Source organism: Stegostoma tigrinum, chromosome 14 (assembly GCF_030684315.1).
Source record: "Stegostoma tigrinum isolate sSteTig4 chromosome 14, sSteTig4.hap1, whole genome shotgun sequence".
Taxonomy (NCBI): Eukaryota; Metazoa; Chordata; class Chondrichthyes; order Orectolobiformes; family Stegostomatidae; genus Stegostoma; species Stegostoma tigrinum.
This window is the reverse complement of record NC_081367.1, coordinates 26,739,073-26,760,476: the sequence shown is the minus strand read 5'-3', so window position 1 is coordinate 26,760,476 and position 21,404 is coordinate 26,739,073. Positions and strand designations below refer to the sequence as shown.

The window sequence follows — 21,404 nt, the reverse complement described above, 5'->3', positions numbered from 1 at the left end:
ACCTCAGGAAGGACATACTAGCCCTGGAGCGTATCCAGCGGAGATTCACACGGATGATCCCTGGAATGGTAGGTTTAACACATGATGAACGGCTAAGGATCCTGGGATTGTACTCAGAGTTTAGAAGGTTGAGCGGAGATCTAATAGAAACTTACAAGATAATGTATGGTTTAGAAAGGGTGGACACTAGGAAGTTGTTTCTGTTAGGCGGGGAGAGTAGGACCCATGGGCACAGCCTTAAAATTAGAGGGGGTAAATTTAAAACAGAAATGAGACAACGTTTCTTCAGCCAGAGAGTGGTGGGCTTGTGGAATTCATTGCCACAGAGTGCAGTGGAGGCCGGGACGTTGGATGCCTTCAAGGCAGAGATCGACAAATTCTTGCTCTCTGAAGGAATCAAGGGCTACGGGGAGACAGCAGGGAAGTGGAGTTGAAATGGCCATCAACCATGATTTAAACGGTGGAGTGGACTTGATGGGCCAAATGGCCTTACTTCCACTCCTATGTCTTATGGTCTTATGTCTTATGGTCTAACATTAGGCTATTTATTACAATAGAGCAGCAGGCTTCCAACCAAGTGCCATGCTTCAAATGATCTGAGGTCAGATGGAGTGTGAGGCCTGTACAGCTTGTGATCGCATGTTATGATGAAGCGATGACATTTTGAAGAGGTGTCCTGAAGCTATACTAATATAAACTATGAATCGTAACACAACATCACCTCCCCTTACTTACTTTACTGCATTGCCTCAAAGTCCACCAACGCTTCAATCTTAAGTTTCTTATCCTCATGGCAAATCCCTGCATGGCCTTGTTTCTTAACAATCGCTGCCACTCCATCTTTTAAAGACCCTCCTTCTCTCTTACTTCTTTGTTCAAGCTTTATAATTTTCTTTTCATTCCACTCTTGTGAAGCTCCTTGGGATGTTCTCCTACATAAAAAGGTTCTATATACATGCAAAGTGTTGATGTCTTCGATGTAGACTCATCACGAGTGGAAAAAATGGAACAAAAACAGAAATTGCTCAAAAAAACTAAGCAGGCCTGGCAGCATCTGTGCAGAGAAAGCAGAGTTAATGTTTCAGAATCCGTGGCCTTTCTTCACTCCAGATTTCAAGCATCTGCATTTTTTTTTTTGTTTTGTGACAAAGTGAAAGCTAAGTGAGCCAATCCAGAATTTAGAAGATTTTGGGCTGATCTGATTGAAAGACAAACTATTCCATTGGTTGGAGATTTTAGAAATGGGGGCATAGTCCGAGAATTAGGGGCCAGACTGTTCAGGACAGATGTTAGGAAGCACTTCTACACATGAAGGGTGGTAAATGTTTGCAACTCTCTTCCACAAATGCAATTTATGCTAGATCATTTGTTACTTATTAATCTGAGGTAGAGAAATTTTTCTCAAGCAAAGCCATTCGGGGATATGGGCCAAAGGCTGGTATTTGGAATTAGGCCCAAATCAGCCACGATCTCATTGTGTGGTGGAGCAGGCTCAAGTGCTGATTGGCCCACATCTGTTTCTATAATCCTAATTCCCGAAATGATTAATATGATGGAGGGAACAGCAGCACATAAAAGCAAAAAGAGTCAAGTCAGTTGTAGCTCCTACTCCTCTTTATTATGTTACACATTCATTCCCTTATTTTGTGCCATTTTCTGATTTGTGTACTGATTCTCAGGTATAATGACACTTCAAACCTCTGATTTTGACAGACCTACTGTATGTTTTCAGGTGGAAGGCTAAATTGAATGTTTAAAGCTCTAATTTGGATTAGAAAATGTAACCATCTCAGTGTTAGGTGACAAACTAAGTGCGTAAACCTAAATTTTTAACGACTCACTAAAAGCCTCCAATACTAGACATGAAATTCTCTGAACGTTTGCTCCATTAGTAATGCAACATTTTATCCTTCGGAGGATGCGCAATGGATGACAAGCACAGAGACTAAGAGAATACCAAAAACATGCCAGTTGAGTTCAAACACAAGGCAATTTCTGTTCTTCCAACATATGACTTGGTATTTCCTTGGAGGTGTTTTCAAACTCTTATAAGTGCACATGATGAATCATTTCAACCCAGCAAATATGCAGACATTAACATTCTCTGCAGTTGCAAAGAAAATCAGTCAAATATATTGTTCTAAAAATGTCGATAGGGGAGGAAAGGAGCTTTTCTACTCTCCAGATTGCAATCTTTTATAATTCCACTTTAAAGAACAGTCATCTTTTCTGATTCGCATGTATGGCGTCATCATTTCTAAATTATAGATAAATTAGATTAACAAAGAAGCAGAGAATCTATAACTATTAGGTTTCTAATTTCTTAAGTGATTGTTAAAGAAAAGAGGGTGGTATTGATTATGCAGAAACATTTTAAATTTTGCTTCCTACCAGTTCCAATTAGATGTTTGTAATCAATCTGTTGACAGATGGTGTGACACACATACACACAAAAAAAAGGCTCCAAATAGTTATTTCAATGAATGAAGTCTGACCTGTTTTGAAATACATTTGGACAGAAGGGACTTGAACCCTGGACTTGGGACATTACCACCGTACCCAAAAGAACACCCCCCCACCCCCTACCTCCCTACGAACTGTACAAAACGCTAGTGCAGCCTCATTTGGAATATTGCATGCAGTTCTGGTCACCCCATTACAGGAAGAATGTGGAAGCATTGGAAAAGGTGCAGAGGAGATTTACCAGGATGTTGCCTGGTCTGGAGTGAAGGCCTCATGAAGAAAGGCTGAGGGACTTGGGTCTGTTCTCATTGGAGAGAAGGAGGCTAAGAGGGGATTTAATAGAGACATACAAGATGATTAGAGGATTAGATAGGGTGGACAGTGAGAGTCTTTTTTCAAGGATGATGACTTCAGCTTGTACGAGGGGGCATAGCTACAAATTGAGGGGTGATAGATTTAAGACAGATGTCAGAGGCAGGTTCTTTACTCGGAGACTGGTAAGGACGTGGAACACCCTGCCTGCCAATGTAGTTAACTTAGCCACTTTAGGGGCATTTAAACAGTCCTTGGATAAGCATATGGATGATGATGGGATAGTGTAGGGGGATGATAGTTCACAGGTTGGCGCAACATCGAGGGCCGAAGGGCCTGTTCTGCGCTGCATTGTTCTATGTTCTATTGTTCTCCTCCAGTTTCCTCAATTCACATCAGATGTTTCTTTTTGAAGCTGTTTGATGAAATGGGACTCTCAGACTAGGACAGCACTTATTGTCCATTTTGAGTAGTCAGTGATGAGCCGCCTTCCTGAATGGTTGAATCCATATGGTTGGCGGTGCACCCACAGTGCAGTTTGAGAGGGAGCTCTAGGATTTTGACCCAGAGATGGTAAGGAACAGCGATACTTTTTCAAATCAAGATAGCATGTGACTCTTGGCCGTGATGTCTTCATGTGCTAAGCTCCTCTTGTCCTCTCAGTGGTAGAAATTGTAATTTTGTAAAGTACTACCAACGAAGACCTGGAAAATTGCTGTAATGCATCTTATAAATGCTGGCAGGTGGACAAAATGAAAGTTGAAAATGCTGGATGAGATGTTGACCATCCAGGTTGCATTTTAGAAGAAATGACAATAGATGGGAGGCTGAAGTCCTGTATTCATTGCTATAACTTCTGAAGGTTTAGTGTGGCTCATATTTTCTGTTGTTGTGAATATTTTCAACCTTCAGTAATGTCTTGTTGGAAAATTTATTGAGTTCTTAAAAATTTACTGCAAGAAAGCATACAATTCTACTTTGGTCGGAAATGCAGTACAACAGGTGTCTCACCACCAATTCAAGAATCCTGGGGAAGAATCCATTTTAAGAAATAAAAATCTCTCTTTTCTAAACCCCCTCCCACCCTCTCTCCAAAGGAACCTATTCTATGTGAAGTATTAAATTCACACATGAACAATGGAGAAGCTCATCAGATCAGTCAAGATGACATATTGGGGAAAAAGAAGTGTACTATGTTACTTAGCTCTCTCACTCCAAACATTCTCTAGAGGAAGGTTCTACAATTTTCTTTCCCGAGATTTGCACAAAACACTAAAATAGCCATCTCAACCCATAACCTATGAGTTTGTCTTTCATGGATGGTATTTTCATAGTTCCAGCAGCACACTGCTATCGTCTTTTATTCGGCAGTTCATTGCCTAAGTTTATCTCAAATTCCATTCCTAACCAGATACTTATGCTGTTCTTTTTTTTAAAAGCATTCAGAAACCAGTTTTATTATGCCTCATTTCCACAGATCTATGGCCATACCTCATATTAAATTTTGGAAGACAAACGGGGAGCTGGAAGAACACAGTAAACCAGGACGCATTTGGGAGAAAAGAGCAGTCAATGTTTCAGGTATTAGCCTTCTTCAGGGCTGCATGTTGGGGTAGGGGGAGCTGCAGATAAAGGGCAGCGGGGGGGTGAAAGCAGAATGGTGATGATAGGTGGACACTGGTAGTAGGAATGACCTGGTTGGTCGACAGGAGGGGTGAATCCAGTTGGTGGCTGGGAGGGTCAGAATGTGGATTCGGAGGAGATGCGGGTTCAAGTGGGAAGATTATTTGAAATTGAAGAGCTCAATGTTGAGTCCTCTGGGTCGCAGGGTGCCCTAGTGGAAGATAAGGTGCTGTTCTTTAAATTTGCGTTCTGAATCACTGCAACACTGGAAGAGGCCGAGGATGGACATATCAGAGTGGGGGGGGGGGGCAGGGAGTTGAAATGAGCGGAGGTTAGGTTAGCTGTTACAGTCCAGGCGAAGATGTTCAGTGAAACTGTCACCCTGTTTACGTTTGATCTCACTGATACAGAGCAGGCCACATTGGGAGCACTGGATGCAATAGACGAGATTGGAGGAGATGCAGGTGAAGCTCTGTCTCACTTGGAAGGACTGTTTAGGGCCCTGAATGGAGGGGAGGGAGGTGTTGCATCTTTTACGGCTACAGGGGGAAGGTACCAGGTGGGTTGGAGAGATTGGTGGGGGGTTTGGTGGTAAGTGAGGAGTGGAGAAGGGAATGGTCCTTGCAGAAGGCAGAAGGCAGACAGGGGTGGGGCCTCATTGGAGTTGGTGGAAGTGTTCGAGGATGATACGTTGGATGCGTAGGCTGGTGGGGTGGAAAGTGAGGACAAGGGGGGACCTATCATTATTGTATTTGGGGTGGGGGATGGTTTAGAGCTGTGGAGCAGGGAATGGAGGAGGCTTGGTGGAGGGCTGTTTGGATGACGTGGTTGGGGGGGGGGGTGCACGTGGAAAAGAGCATTGTTTAAAAAAGGAGGACATCCAGGATGCTTGGGAATGGAATGTTTCCACGTCAGAGCTGATGCGATGGAGACAGAGGAGTTGGGAAAATGGGACAAAGTTTTTGCATGATACAGGGTGGGAGGAGGTGTAGTCCAGGTAGCTGTGGGAGTGTGTGGGTTTATAGTAAATATCAGTCTGTAAACTGTCATCAGAAATGGAAACAGAGGTCAAAAAAGGGGAGAGAGACATCTGAGATAGACCATGAGAATTTGAGCGTGGGGTGGAAATTGTTAGAGAAAAGTGGATGAACTGCCCCATTCCAGCCTGGGTGCAGGATGCAGGAGGCAGCACCGATGCTGTCATCAATGTAATGCCGGCCTCCATTGTAGATGCAGCGTAATGGTCTCTGCATCCAACATATCTGCCTCAAACACTTCAGTCATCGTCAATTAGACCCCACCACCCGAAACATCTTCCACTCCCCACCCCTCTCTGTCTTTCCCAAGCACCATTGCCTTCGCTATTCCTTGGGCAGCACCACACTCTCCACCAACCATGCCAAACTGTCTGGCAGTTTCCCCCTGTAATTGTAAAGGATGCAACACCTGCCCACAGACCACCTTCCTCACTGCCCTCAGTCCTTCCAAGTGAGACAGAGCTTCACCTGCATCTCCACTAACCCAGTCTATTGCATCTGGTGCTCCCAATGTGGTCTCCTCTATGTCAATAAGATCAAATGTAGACATAGATGACTGTTTCGTTGAACATCTTTGCCCTGGCCCATAATGGCCAGCTCCTGGTCAGCACTCATTTCAATTCCCCACACCCTGCCCCCACTTCTCCTCCAACATGACTATCTTAGGCTTCCTCCAGTGTTACAGAACATAAATTTGATGAACAGCATTTTATTTTCTGACTGTGCATCCTACAGCCCAGATGACTCAACATTTAGTTCTCGAACTTCAAATAACCTTCCCTCCTATCCCCCACCTCCTCTTCCAGCCCTATCTCCTCCCTTTCCACTCCACCTTCAGACCCTCCCTTCCAGCCATCAACCAATTCATTCCTCCCATCGGCCAACCAGGTTGTACCTACTAGCAACGTCCACCTATCACCACTACTCTGCCTCCCCTTCCCGCACCCCTCCTCTGTCAGCAGCTCCCCCTACCCCCACATCCATTCCTGAAGAAGGCTACTACTTGAAATGTTAAATTTTGGAACGCTGTTAACATTAATTAATAGAAAATCTGGATTTTCACTTGACCTCCATTGAGGTAGCGATGTCAAAATAAAAGGTGCCAAATATTAAGACAAAATGGAAAGAAAGAATGGAGAGGCATCTTATCCCTGAAATGAGCGTCGAGTTCAACTCAGCTAAATTGCAATGATAATCTAAAAATTTCTGCTTGTCCAGTTAACTTTTTTTACTTGACACGTTAAAATAGTCTTACTGAATTGCATTTTTTTGCACCACATAGGTTTCTTGATTTAATGCAATTAATACAAAAAAAATTACTACAACTACGGCTGATAGTAGGAGAGAAATTCTCAACCCACAAAAACGCATTAACATGACCAGTCATCTCCATGTTCTCGATTTGCATGTGCAGCCAGATAACTTGCCTAAGAGCAAATTAAAAAACACACATGGGTATGCTGCCAGTGATACTGGATATACAATGACAATAAGCCGAAGGCAGAAACTTGAAAATTGTACTCTACTGAACGTTCAAACCTGCAAATTTCAAACAAGTGAAAATAAAAAATTATTAGCCTGGAGGTGCACAAACATATAACACTCACAGGCACACACATTACTGCTTTGATTATTGCCACAAATTAGCCAATATTTAAAAGGTTTATTGAATTAAAGTGCCCATAACCTGTATACTTACCAACATGTTTCCAATTTTATTTCTAACTATCATTGAGAACCCAATCATTGCTAACACATATTGAACAGAGACTTGGTCAAGTAGATATAAAAAACAACGTACACCACAGATGTAGAACATTTTCCCAGTGTCTTGATCAATATTCAACCCTTCAAGCATCCCACCAAAAATACCTTAACAGCTCTTTTATTGAATTGCTGCTCATGGGACAGTTTCAATAAACTAGCTTTACTCTTAGCACTCCCTCGTAATCACACATTAAAGTTGGAAAAGCAAGGTTAGGATTTCAAATTCTTCGAAGCTAGTAATGGTGCACACTGTTGGAACAAAATGGATTACAGTGCCAGTGTTACTGTACAACAGCAAGGCATTATGCATTCTTGTTCCATAAGTTCAAGATAATTACACTTCTAGACTCAGCATGCTGGAGTTTCATCCAATACATTTCTGACAACATTTCATGTGCTTGTAAAACGAAACATTGTTGCTCACCACCTGACTGCAGTGCAGCAGTAAACATGGCACCTTGATACGTATATGCATAACAAAAAACTCTTCATTCTTTATCAGTAGCTATTACGTGATTTTTTACAAAAATCATGCAGTGGAAGTGGACTTTGATGCCTGGGCCAGCATTCATTACAATCCTTAATTATCCTGCAAAAAGAAGTGGTGAGTTGTCTTCTTGAACTACAGCAGAACATTCTGTGTGGGGGACTATTTGTTAGGGAGGCAGTATGACAATTTTCACCCAGCAACAGTGAAGGACAGAGGACATGTTTTAAAGTAAGGATAATGAACTTGCCGGTGGGGGTTTCCCCATGTATTGGCTGCCCTTGTCCTTCTAGATGGTTGTGCTTATGGGTCTGGAACGTGTTCTCTGACGAACCTTGGGTGAGTTTCTGCAGTGCATCTTGTAGATGGTACACACTGCTGTTACTGAGCATTGGTGGTGGAGGAAATGAATGTGTGTAGGTGCGGAGTAAATCAAACCTGCTGCTTTGGCCTTGATGGAGCAGCTTCTTGAATTTTGTTGGAATTGGCTCATTCATCAAATGGGGAGCAATCCATCACACTCCCGATTTATACCTTGAAGATTGTGGAGTCAAGAAATGAGTTATTAGCCAGAGAATTCTCACTTGCTTTTATGACTACATATGTATGTTACTGGTCAATGCTAATCTTGAGGAATTTAATAGTGGGAAATTCAGCAATGGCAATAACATTAATATCACTGGGGGGTGAAAATGTTAGATTCTCTCTCAGCGAGATAGCACTTGTGTGGTATAAATGTTATTTGCTATTTTAAACCCAGGGCTGGATTTTGTCCACAACTCGCTGCACTTGGATATGGAATGCTTCAGTATCAGAATAGCAGTGAACATTGTGCAATCATTTCCCACTTCTGACCTTATGGCAGAGGGAAGGTAATTGGTGAGGCAGCTAAACAGAGTCATGTTGTGGACACTATCACGAGGAATTCCTGCAGAGTTGTCCAGGAACTGTAATGATGGTCTTTCAAGCACCACCACCATCTTCATTTGTACCAAGGATGACTACAAACAGCAGATAGTTTTCCCGCCGATTCCCATTAACTCCAGTCTTGCTTGGTCTCCTCAGCAAAACAAGTATGTTTCAGTCATTTTTACCTTCGGGCGAGGTTTGACTTTGTTTCTCAACTTCCAAGGTGTGATAAGCTACATGAGACTACAAGTTGACGCAGTGAGATTGTTGATGTGCACACCGAGCTGGTTTGTTTTCATTCAGACTTTTTGTCACCATGCTAGGTAACATCAGTGAGGCCTCCAATGAAGCGATGTTGTCCTACTCCTCTTGGAATTTACACTGTCTGGTCCGTTACTGTGAGTGGTGTCATTTCCAGATTCGATCTGTATGGTTTGTATATGGGGTCCAATTCTATATGTTTGTTGATTGTATGACCAACAGGGAGTTCCAAACCTCAGTATACAGAAAAACAACCCCCATTGATCAAATCCTCAACTTCCACGGCAATCACTCCAACATCCACAAACAAAGCTGCATTAGGACACTGTTTAAACAGGTATCACTCACTGCAACACTCCAGAACTACGCAGGAAAGAGGAAGAACAACTTTACAAAATCTTTGCTATCAACCAATATCCCACAACTCCATCCTCAGAAGCCCACTTTACAGACAACAACAGGAGGACATAGTAGACCCAACACACTGGCCGCACTGCCCGACATCAAGAACATATCCAAACTGACAACAAGAATCCTAAGACCACTAGGAATCATAGCAGCATCCACGCCCACGGCCACTCAATGACAAATACTAACAAGGATTAAAGACCCCATTCCTACAGCATGCAGAATGAACGTGGTTTACAAAATACCATACAATGAATGCCACAAACATTACATCGGACAGACAGGCATGAAACTAGCCATCAGAACACACGAACATCAGCTAGCAGCAAAGCAGCACGATGAACTTTCCTTAATATCAGTACTCGGATAATGAAGACCATCAGTTTAACTGGGGCAATGTAACTATAGTAGCCCAAGCCAAACATAGACTCGCATGGGAATTCCTAGAGGTATGGTTCTCAACTCATAACACAATTAACAAACATAAACCCATACAGACCAAAACTGGAAATGACAACTCACCATAACAGGCCAGACTGTATAAATTTCAAGCAGAGTGCAATAACATCGCTTCATCGGAGGCTCCACTGATGATATCACTTAGCATAGTGACGAAACGTCTGAACGAGAGCAAGCCAGCTCTGCGAGCAAATCAGCAATCCCCCCCACAACCCGAGCTCCAGATTTTGTTAAAACAAAGTTGACACAATCTCTTAGTGGCATTTGTCAACTAGTTTTGCCTGCTAGCTATGATCTAAATTAATTCACAAAAATAAAAGCAAAATAAAAAATAAATGGTGACCATGGGCAGAGGACAGGTACAATCTTGGAGTAATTGAGGATGGTTAAAAATCCTAGTGTAACAGTACAGTACACTATTCCCAGATTTGGTTTTTACTTCCCCTTACCTTACTTCATATTCAGCATGACACCCTACCAAAACCACATTTCCAACCAAATCCAGTCTTATACTTATCTGATATTCATCATATATACCTCCAGGAAGTGGAGCTGGTTGGCTGACAGAGCAGGGTTTATCCAGGGACACATGACCATTTTTACCATGCTCCAGTTGATATCAACTAACTTAGACAATTTAACCACCGCTCCTTGACACCCACTATCAACATCCTGGGAGTTATCACTGACTAGAAATTCAACTGGACTCACCACATAAACAGAGTGGCTACAAGAGCAGGTCTGGGGCTAGGAATACTATTGTGAGTAACTCACTTCCCGGTTCCCCAAAGCCTGTCCGTCATCAATAAGGCACAAGTTAGGAGAGTGATGGAGTGCTCCCCACTTGTCTGGATGATGGCAGCTCCAACAACACTCAGGAAGCTTGACACCATCCAGGACAAAGCAGCGCACTTGATTGGCAGAATTTCCACCACCGATACTCAGTAGTAGCAGTGTATACAATCTACAAGATGCGGTGCAAAAATTCACCAAACATCCCCAGATAGCACCTTCCAAGCCCAGGAACACTTCCATCTGGAAGGACAACGGCAGCAGAAACATGGGAATACCACCACCTTCAAGTCACTCACTGTCCTCACTTGGAAATATATCATCGTTCCCTCACTGTTGCTGGGTCAAAATTCTGCAGTTCTTTCCGTAATGGGTTAGTGGGTCAACCCACAGTTGGTGAACTGCAGCGGTTCAAGAAGGCAGCTCACCACCACCTTCTCAAGGGCAAATAGGGACGGGCAATAAATTCTAGCCATTCACTGATGCCCACATCTGATGAATGAATTTTTAAAAAAAGTACTGATTGGGAGTGGAATCTGGACAGTTACAGATTGTCGCCTCCAGTTACTCAAATTTAACAGAAATCACATCATGCAGGGAACTCGTTAGTTAGCAAAACCCCCTTGACTGATATGATCTAAACATGGTCACATTTTTAAGAGACATGTCTAGTCTCAAGCCTACAAATTTCTAATTGTACACTAAGTAACTCATTAGTTCTCTACTTCCCAAAGTCTTTCACAAATCTCTTAAGACTCTGAATAAATCTCTGATTCAGATTAAGTTTATCAGGCTGCATTCTTTAATGTATAAACATTTCAGAAGAAACAGCAAACAGAAATTTCTTCACCACTACCCCCTCCCCCACTACTTTTTCTCTGTCTCCATAATAGATTAACCAAAAGTTACTGAAGCTGAAGCAATCTATCAATACATATTGATGCTGCAGTGTTTAAAAAGAAGATCTGTTACGCCTCACTTTATATACCACCAAGCTTGGATCACATTACAAATACCACAAGCACTGACAGATTTTGATGGTGTTTCAGTAATGTGAAACACATACAAAGTAATATTTAGGTGACACTGGAGGTCTGTTAAATATTACTTCATGTTTCATGAAAAGTAAGGAACTTATTGCAACTCACCAGCTGCCTTGATATAGCTGCCTGTTCAGGAAAATTCATTCTATAATATTTCATGTTTTGAAGGAATAATGCATTCGTAAACTTTTCAGTCATGAAAACAGACTTTTACTTGTCGGAACATTGATTGCTTGTTTTCTTATCCAGATGATCCCTGTAAGTATCATATTACACTTCAGGTTACACATAAGAATTGCAATAAACTGACTCAACCACAGACCTGCAAATGTATTATTACAATTCTTGTTGATCAAGAATAATAACAGCAAATGCCCCTTTCGACTGGGAATGGGGATGAGAAAATAATTAACCAAAATAATTAACCATGAAGGCATTTTATTGAATCATCGCCACAACACATCCAATGAGCATGAGAATGAAGCTATCAACAAGCCAGCTCATATGTCGAAGCAGTTGTACTCTGTCCCTTTGTTTATCATTGTTCAATAGCAAGATTATAACTTTGCACCTTGGATAAGAACTACCTTGAACAAAGTTCCCTGCAATAAGCACACTCCAACTTGAAAGTCAAAGTACGTTAATTAATTGGCATTGAACATAAAAGAACATTTAATTAGGAACATGGGCAATTTCATTGTTCTATCAGGAAAATACACAAAGGAAATTAAGCTGACACTGAAACAAGTTTCACATTGAAAGTCAAAGTTTACCAAACCACTCAATGCATTTACAGCACTCTCCAACTGTAACACTGCTCTTGAAAGACAAGAGATAATGGGAACTGCAGATGCTGGAGATTCCAAGATAATAAAATGTGAGGCTGGATGAACACAGCAGGCCAAGCAGCATCTCAGGAGCACAAAAGCTCCTGTGCTCCTGAGATGCTGCTTGGCCTGCTGTGTTCATCCAGCCCCACATTTTATTATCTTGAAAGACAAGTCAGGTTAGCATCTGAAAAGGCAAAATCTTGCTCCAGACGCTAAACACCTGTGAACGACCCAAGGTAAACAGCTAGATAGCACAACAATATGATAAATTTTGTTTCTAGATGCACTCGTGTCAATGTTTCCAACAGTGAAGACAGTATAGAAATTTATAATGAGCACTGTGTAGCTAAATGGCTTAATTACAGCTCTGGCTTGAAGTGGATAGGCAATGCTTTACTTTGATTCTCCCAGCTCCCAGTTTGCACTGCCAAGAAACTCCAAGACACCAATCAGCTCTTTTTCTGTGGTTTTACAATTAGAATATGCTTAGCGACTTGACTATAAATAACATCAATATCAAGTACTAAAAAATGAAAAACAGAATGCATGCCACACCAGCATTGTGTAATTTCAGGACTCCCACTCGAATGCCAAAGCCTAGGACCATTCCCATTGTTGTCTATCCAGCTAAATACCCTATAACTATTGCTCGGTATATCTTAAGCATAATTGTTTTGTGTACCAGCCTGCTATCCATCACCAATCTCACAATCAAAATTTAAAGGATACATAAGGATTAAGAAAATCACATGATAAAAAGGTCAATCATCACCACTCATTCAGAAGAAATGAGTTTTATAGAATTCTGTTCTCAAAGCACCAATAACAATCACATTAGCATTTAATACAAATGAAGTTTGCCATTAAGACACTGCATATTAGCACCTACATAATCAATAAGACAATCAAAAACATCCAATGTTTTGACTTACAGTAAGCGGTCATAAGAGATCACCTTAACATATATATATATATATATATATATATAAAATCATGTTTATGGCATTCACTGTCAGTATTATCAGCTTCACCTGCAAAATCATGTTCATTTGTGTCACACCTTTAGGAATGGTGTACATGAATGAGCACTGTTCTGTGTATTGAAGGCCTCTAGCCACTTCATATTGCTGTGGTCTGAGCAAACATGGTCGCATGACGTTGTTTCATCTAACATTGAAAAAAGTCATGGAATTTTCACCACAAGACTTGTTTGTTGCAAGTGAATTTTGTTTCAATGCTAGCTCGCTGCCAAACCTACCCTGCAGTCATCTAAATACGGTGCCAGGCCTCAGGCCACAATCTACCAAATCCACACCCATCTGGTTTCCTTGCCATAGAAGTAAGCCAACACAAACTCAAGGCATGCACTGACTGATCTGTTGAGTATGCCCAATATTTTTTCATTTTCATTATTTCAGAATTTTGATATTTGAAGGGATTTGTTCCTCTTTCTCCAACATCAATTTCACACATTCTACTCGAAGATGCTAGTTACATTTAAAATGCAAAAACTGGAGAGCTTCCCCAGATAAATGTGATTACTATTATTGCAGCAACCTATTTTGAACATGCGGTACAGCCTCAACCTCTCTCTGTACTGTTTAAGCAAGCCTCCTGCAGGACTTAAATGGCAGTTCCAATGATGACATAACTATCACTGCAGTGCATACCATTTCAAAATAGGCATCAACAAATATCTGATGAGAGGACAGAAAGCCACTCATTTCTCTGGATGGAGAGTAAACCACAGCAACTTCGCACTGAGTGAAGGAACTAGTGAAATTTCCCCTTGTTCATAATGCAAGAAGATGATTCAAGCCAATTATAAACTCATCCATTTGGAGCAGAATTCTTTTATTGTTAAGCCGTAGTATTTTTATCTGAAAGTCAGACTTGTTGAACATGAAATCATTTTCCACTCCACTTAATTTAGTATGGAAATATGCGCAAAAATGTGCAATACTGGGATTCAAAGGCCAAATAAACCATGTTGGGTTCCTGATACAATAAAGGTAACACAAAACCATTAAAAAGTGAATCTACTTTGAACTGAAACATAAAAGGAATACACACCTTTGTTTCCCTTTGTGATTTACCAGGATCACATGCAAATGCTTTTTGATCTTTGAAATGTGAGAGTTCAGGCTTTTGATCATAACTTTATACATGCAGCTGGTACAAGTGATAGGGACAACTTTAATGTCAATACCATAAATTCTCTTTCCTATGCTACTGCGCAAATTCCACAGAAGGGTGGTTTAACTGCATAATGTGTTTTTGCAACCATTCCCCGCACTGTCGACAGTATCGGAGCAGGAATGTTTGCAGAATAGGAGGAACATTAAGCCATCATGCCATGTGTGAAACTGGAATATATATTTTACAGCTAAACCCACTGGATTAATCAGAGTAAGATGAAAGTGAAGTTGGAAGGTAATTCAGCAATTGGCCCAGGTTTTACAGCTCCTAAGAAGGAGGAGAGATCACCATTCATTACATTTGCAACTTCCGAAGAAAACTTTTGACAGCTTTTGTGTGACAATTATTAAAGACCTTTTTCAGTACAGGACGGTATCTGCAGCTGCCTTCTTGAACCACCGTAAATATACCCACAATGCCGTTAAGGAGGAAGCTTCAGGACTTTATCATAGACACAGTGAAGGAAGGATGATATCATTCTATGTCCGGACAATGTTGAAGGAAAATTTACAAACGCTGGTGTTTCCGTGCATCTGGTGTTTCCGTGCATCTGCTGCCCTTGTCTTTTTGGCTGGTAGAGGTTTCAGATTTGGAAAATGTTGCTGATGAAGCCTTGGAGAGTTACTGCAGGGGGGAGGGGTGCATCTTATACATGGTGCACAGACACTGCTACTGTGTATTGGCAGTGGAAAGAATGTGTATTTAAACTGCAGGATTGTTTCACCCCGGCTGATGTTGATCTTCAGTGTTTTTGGAAGTGCACTGATCCAGGCAAGTGGACAATATTCTGTCACATTCCTGACTTGTGCCTGGTAAGTAGCGAATTAGCTTTGGAGAAACAGAACATGAACAAGCCAGTACAGAATTCACACTCTCTGACCTGCTCCTAAAGCTGCAGTTTTAATGTGACTGAAGAATGCTGACCCCTGAATGCTGATGGTAGAGATTCAGTGACTGTAACGCCAGTGAACGTCAAAAGGAGGGAATCAGATTCTCTCTTGCTGAAGCTGATCATTGCAAGGCACTGTGCGGTATATTATTTGCCACTTATCAAAGCTCTAAAGCAGGCAAGGATTGATAGTGAGTACTGCGCAATATGCAATCAGTGAACATCCTGAATTCCAACCTCCTGCTGGACAGAAAAAGTCATTGAAGTTGCTGAAGATGGGCCTAGGACATGACACCGAGGAACTCCTGCAGCGATGTACCGATGCCTTTAGTTAGAGGTGGCTAGGTGCAGCTCCAACTAGTGGAAAGATTTTTTGAAGTTCCCACCGACTTTAATTTTACTGGGACTCTACGGCACCCCATTTGGTCAAATACTGCTGTGAATACAAGGGCTGTCACTCTCACCCTCAATACTTCAATTCAACACTTTGGACCAAGCTTGTAACAAGATCTGGAGGAGACTCACCCTGGTAAAAGCACAAAAGGGGAAAAGCATACTGGTAGTGTAAATAAGTAAAAGTCACTATAGTTTCAGTAGATCATCGGTTTGCTCTTTCATTAGAGAGACAACTGCTGGATGGTTTAACCCAAGGGTGACCACTCCTCAGATAAGGGGAGAGATTGAGAATGAGAGTCCCATATGGTAACTTCAGCTGGTGCGGGAATTGAGGCCATGCTGTTGGTATCACTCTGCATTGCAAACCAGCAATCCAGCCAACTGAGCTCACTAACTCCTAATTATAACATAAAAGTATGACTATGAGGGCTCCTCTGGCCCAAAGATAGGGACACATATCTACGTCAGCCCAGGTTCAAGTACCAGCCACCCCAAGTGTGTGTTATAACTTAAATAAACAGGATTAAGAATAAATACAAGAAAGACAAATAAAGAATGTCTGGGATCATGGAATAGTGAGGAAATGGCGAAGGTCCTTACGTATGTAGTGAACATTTACTCGACTGACTTTACTGGACGTTTCAGCACATAACTTCACCAACGTTCTCGCCACTGGTTGACCAATACCTCAAGCCATGGGACTCACCACTTTGCTATGGCAACTGGAAAGCAAGACGACCTTGGCCATTAATTAGATAATCCAGGCAACAGCGATGTCATGTGCCTGCTTCTGCCAGGGGGCAGGCTCAGGAGCTGCAATTTACGCTGACGTTCAGGTCACAACAAGAACAGAAAATCACGCAGATTACTTCAAATGTCACAGTTTCAATGCTGCTAATCTAGTTCAGCAGCTGCTGTACCACCGTATGTTCTTGCAGCAACACTGAGGAGTTTGTCAAAGAAATTTCTCTGCAAGTAAATATTTGTTTGGTCCTGACTATCCACATCCTCACTTTATGCCCTTCCTGGTAGTTTTTTTTCCGCAAAACACTCTACTAAATTCACAATACTAAAGTAATATATGTGTCTTCAAAGCAAAAACATGATTTAACTTATCTGAATACCAGACAGGCAAATAGTGCAACAAGCCTGACTGAACATGTGGACAGAATAATATTAAAGACATTTTTTTGTCATTTTTTTGTCCTCATTTGTGTGGTGCACAATCCATATAGAGCAGTAAAGACCAAGTTATATGTGTGGACACCAAATGCAGATATAAAGCAAAAAATGAAAAATAATAAAGATTTTGATGAATGAAACAACTGAAAGAATAGTTAAAAGAGATAGCAAGGATTGCAGACGCTAGACTCAGAAATAACACAGTGTGGAGCTGGAGGAGCACTGCAGGTCAGGCAGCATCAGAGGAGCAGGAAAACTGACCCTTCCTCAGAAACAAAGAAATTCAAAATGACCCTTCTTCTGAAGAAGGGTCCTGACCTGAAATGTCAACTTTTCTGCTCCTCTGATGCTGCCTGCCCTGCTGTGCTCCTCCAGCTCCACACTGTGTAATTCATAAGAATCTTTTTTGTTTCTATAAGGACTCTTCTCATTGTTTTAAACTCCAACATGTACACACCCACCAGCTCAACCTCTGCTCATATGGATCAACTCGGCTCATTTTTGAATTTCTTCATTTCTGAAGAAGGGCCCCGACCCAAAACGTCAGCTTTCCTGCTCCTCAGATGCTGCCTGGCCTGCTGTGTTCCTCCAGCCCACACTTTGTTATTTATGAAAGAATATTTAATTCAGTTTGATTACTCTGCTAATATTGTGCAAAACGAACAGTTTTAATATCTTTGAGTTACATTTTGATGCAGTAAGCTACTCAGTAGTCAATGCAGATTCTGTCAGTCTTTTTTAAAGATAACGGTATACATACTGCAAGATCAAACAACTGTCACATAATTTCCAGAAAACATTTCAACTGCACATCATTATTAAGACATTTGCAGGCTGCTTACAAATTGGAGTGGTGCAGTACCTTACTTCATGGTTATGGGCATAAACCTTTAGGTAATAAACTTTCCACATTTCCATCAGCATAAAATCAACAACCAGAAACCTGAAAATTAATTGCTGTGATAGCTACATCGGTAGGTAGGTTTCTGAGAAGATAAGGATGCCCCCTAAAGCCAGCATTTGTAACTAATAACGCATTCCCTTAATTCCCTGCCACTCAAACACAGAAGCTAAATGTTTCTGCAGATTGAACTGAAGATTGCACAAAATTTTTAAATATTGAAGTTAGCTATAGTGGACAGTGTGTCGCTACAGAAAACCTTAAATTACCAAATTGAGGTGTCACATAATATTTATAGAGGTAATGATTCCTGTGGCACATTGAACTAGACCACTAAAATTTATTAGCATGTTCTGTAAACAAGAACAACTTTACCAATCCAGCCATTACTTTTGTATGAAAACTCACATTCTCTTTTTATGAACTATTTTGACAAAATTCAGTCAAACAGGTTCAATGTAATCCATCAAAAATAGAAAAACATACATGGGCTGTTTCATTTTATATTGATCTTGTAGCAAAGCTAACAACGAATATAAAACTTTCCTAGTAGTCAAGGGAGTTGGCTTGGCTCCTTATGCTGTTTATGAGGGTACCTTTAAACAGGAACTGCCTTATGTTAATACTATTATATTAATATTACATACATTAATACATAATTATATGGCCAAATGCTGATATTAGCTTAATGGATGCGTAGTTAGATAAGTTTGTTACATCACTTTTGAGATATACTTCATTCCTGCACATTTATGACCTTAAGATAAATTTTTCAAACATCAAAGCAATGAGATTTCTTGGAGAATACATTATGAATTGAACACAAAATGTGAACAGCACCCTCTACAGTTAGACATATCATGCTGCCTCCAGTTTCTTATCTAAAAACAGCATCTTCTTAACCCAGGGGGCCTGAAGAAGTCATAATCGACTAAAACTAGCTCTGTTACTCTTGCCACAAATGCTAGCAGGTATGCTATGTATTTCCAGCACTTTTTTCTCCAAATGTAGACTTACAACAGCAACAGTACGTAGTTCTTGTCTTCTTAACCCTCTTAGCATTGATTTTCACAATTTCCAAAGGAAAAGTTTTCCTGTAAAAACTTTAAAGTTTAACTTTACAATATTTAATACTGTACAACTGAATGAATAGATAACACTTACATATCCCTTACTGGTATCTTAGACTGAATTGGAAAAAGCTCACATGATATTCACATCGTATCATATGCTTCCATGTTATCGGGACTATTGTCATGGAGGTTGCAAGAGGTGGAATGAGGGGCTATAAGTTGAGTTTGTTGGGATAAGGAGTTTACAAACGTGGTCGGGGGAGTTAAAAGGAGGAAGAACAATTTTAAACCTGTCAACAAAGGAATACTCAGGTAACTGGCCTCCAAGAAAACTTCAAAATTACAAAGGTAATGAATTCTTTGCAAATGAATGTCGAATGTTTAGTTTAGGACTACTTAAGTTCCAGAGCTTCCTTAGCTGGGAAACGTGTAGTGGATTCTTTTGTAATGAACATTGTCAATTGTTAAATTTTAACCAGAGATTGAGGTCTGAGATATAGTAAATAGGACTGTAACTACCTGGTTGAAATGTTCCAACTTTGTGCATTTGCAATAAAAATGTATTGGCTGTAATCTCACAAGTTTGCAGAAAGTGTACTTAGGTGACAGCTTTTCATCTGTAGAAAAGTGTATCAGTTATTTTGAAAATAAACTTTTATAATCTTAAGCCGGTTACCTTAGATCAACTTGAATACTGTAGTGTCTAGAAGACATATGTTTTCCTTATGTCTTGTGGCTTTAAGTTGAATGAACAGTTGATAATGATTGAGGATAATGAGGAATTTTTTTGAATTCTGCTTTTGTGTTAGTCCAAATACCCCAAAACGTCAACCTAAATCGAGAAGGTATCACTATTACAAGGCAGCATCACTTAATAAACGAGATAATGAAAAAAAAATGCAGAAACAGCTTCCCGCCCCACCAAAACAAAAGGTAGTCCTTGAGAAAATATCAGGAGGAACGCGTAAAAAATGGAAAATCATTTGGACCTCTGATTTATAGTACTGACAATCTCACAAGAAACCAAGACAACAAACAGCGAAATTATCACAGACCGCTGCTAAAACAGCTATCAGGTAGTCTGATATTATTCTTCCTCAAATTTTTCCTCCTTCTCTCTGACTGATCCCTGCCATCCACTTGCCAGCTAAAATAGTTGCATATTCCAAAGTTTGTTGTGGAAGATTAAAGAAAAATCAGATAGACCCTTAGAAAATAAGGTTAGAGTGAAACATTAATCAACAGAATTTCACGCACCATGATCAGAAAGAAGATCAAGGTAAAGCATGGCGATATAGAATATCATAAAATGAACAAGAATCATTACATTTCATCTCTTCCCATAAAAACTATGGGCACAACATTCATGGACAGGTTCTTAAAATTTTCTCTGCAGCCATTAACTCCTAATTGTAGACTGCACACAAAACCTGCAAAATTTGTACCAAAGAAAAGGATTTCCCAAAAATAAATCATTAATCCTTACAAAGTGAAGCTGGAGAGAAATTTGGTTCATAACCACTCAAATGAAATTAATTTACTTGCAACGTAGTAAAATCATTCATCTTGCTTCTGCAGGTCAGCTGAACAAAATCAAATGGGAGTATTTATCTTCTGAAAGATAGAGAAGGGCAGTGACTGTTCATTACTAAAACAATACCTAATATTTTGTCAATGAAAATTGACTTTAAACATTCAACATTACTGTTGTTCTGTTATTAAAGCTTTGGAATCACAGTTAAACTGTTGTGTTCAATCAGCCTTGCTGGAGCTTGAATCAAAGATAATAAAATGAGAAGCTGGATGAACACAGCAGGCCCAGCAGCATCTCAGGAGCACAAAAGCTGACGTTTCGGGCCTAGACCCTTCATCAGAGAGGGGGATGGGGGGAGGGTTCTGGAATAAATAGGGAGAGAGGGGGAGGCGGACCGAAGATGGGGAGAAAAGAAGATAGGTGGAGAGGAGAGTATAGGTGGGGAGGTAGGGAGGGGATAGGTCAGTCCAGGGAAGACAGACAGGTCGAGGAGGTGGGATGAGGTTAGTAGGTAGGAGATGGAGTTGCGGCTTGGGGTGGGAGGAAGGGATGGGTGAGAGGAAGAACAGGTTAGGGAGGCAGAGACAGGTTGGACTGGTTTTGGGATGCAGTGGGTGGAGGGGAAGAGCTGGGCTGGTTGTGTGGTGCAGTGGGGGGAGGGGACGAACTGGGCTGGTTTTGGGATGTGGTGGGGAAAGGCGAGATTTTGAAGCTGGTGAAGTCCACATTGATACCATTGGGCTGCAGGGTTCCCAAGCGGAATATGAGTTGCTGTTCCTGCAACCTTTGGGTGGCATCATTGTGGCACTGCAGGAGGCCCATGATGGACATGTCATCTA

The 21,404-nt window shown here is 41.0% G+C and overlaps 1 protein-coding gene across 5 annotated transcripts in view; it reads right to left on the bottom strand.

Annotated features, from left to right (window-relative positions):
* schip1 (schwannomin interacting protein 1) overlaps positions 1 to 21,404 on the bottom strand; it is an 806,217-nt gene that overhangs the window by 138,046 nt on the left and 646,767 nt on the right. The window contains exon 1 of one of the 5 annotated variants that reach the window (XM_059651057.1): positions 11,667 to 11,890. The exons of 3 other annotated variants lie outside the window; for them this stretch is intronic. In XM_059651057.1, the coding sequence (XP_059507040.1) occupies positions 11,667 to 11,759 (93 nt within the window). In that variant the 5' untranslated portion in view covers positions 11,760 to 11,890. Of the gene's footprint in view, positions 1 to 11,666; positions 11,891 to 21,404 lie in introns of those variants that run through there. One more of the 5 variants, XM_048541973.2, reaches the window with a different exon arrangement.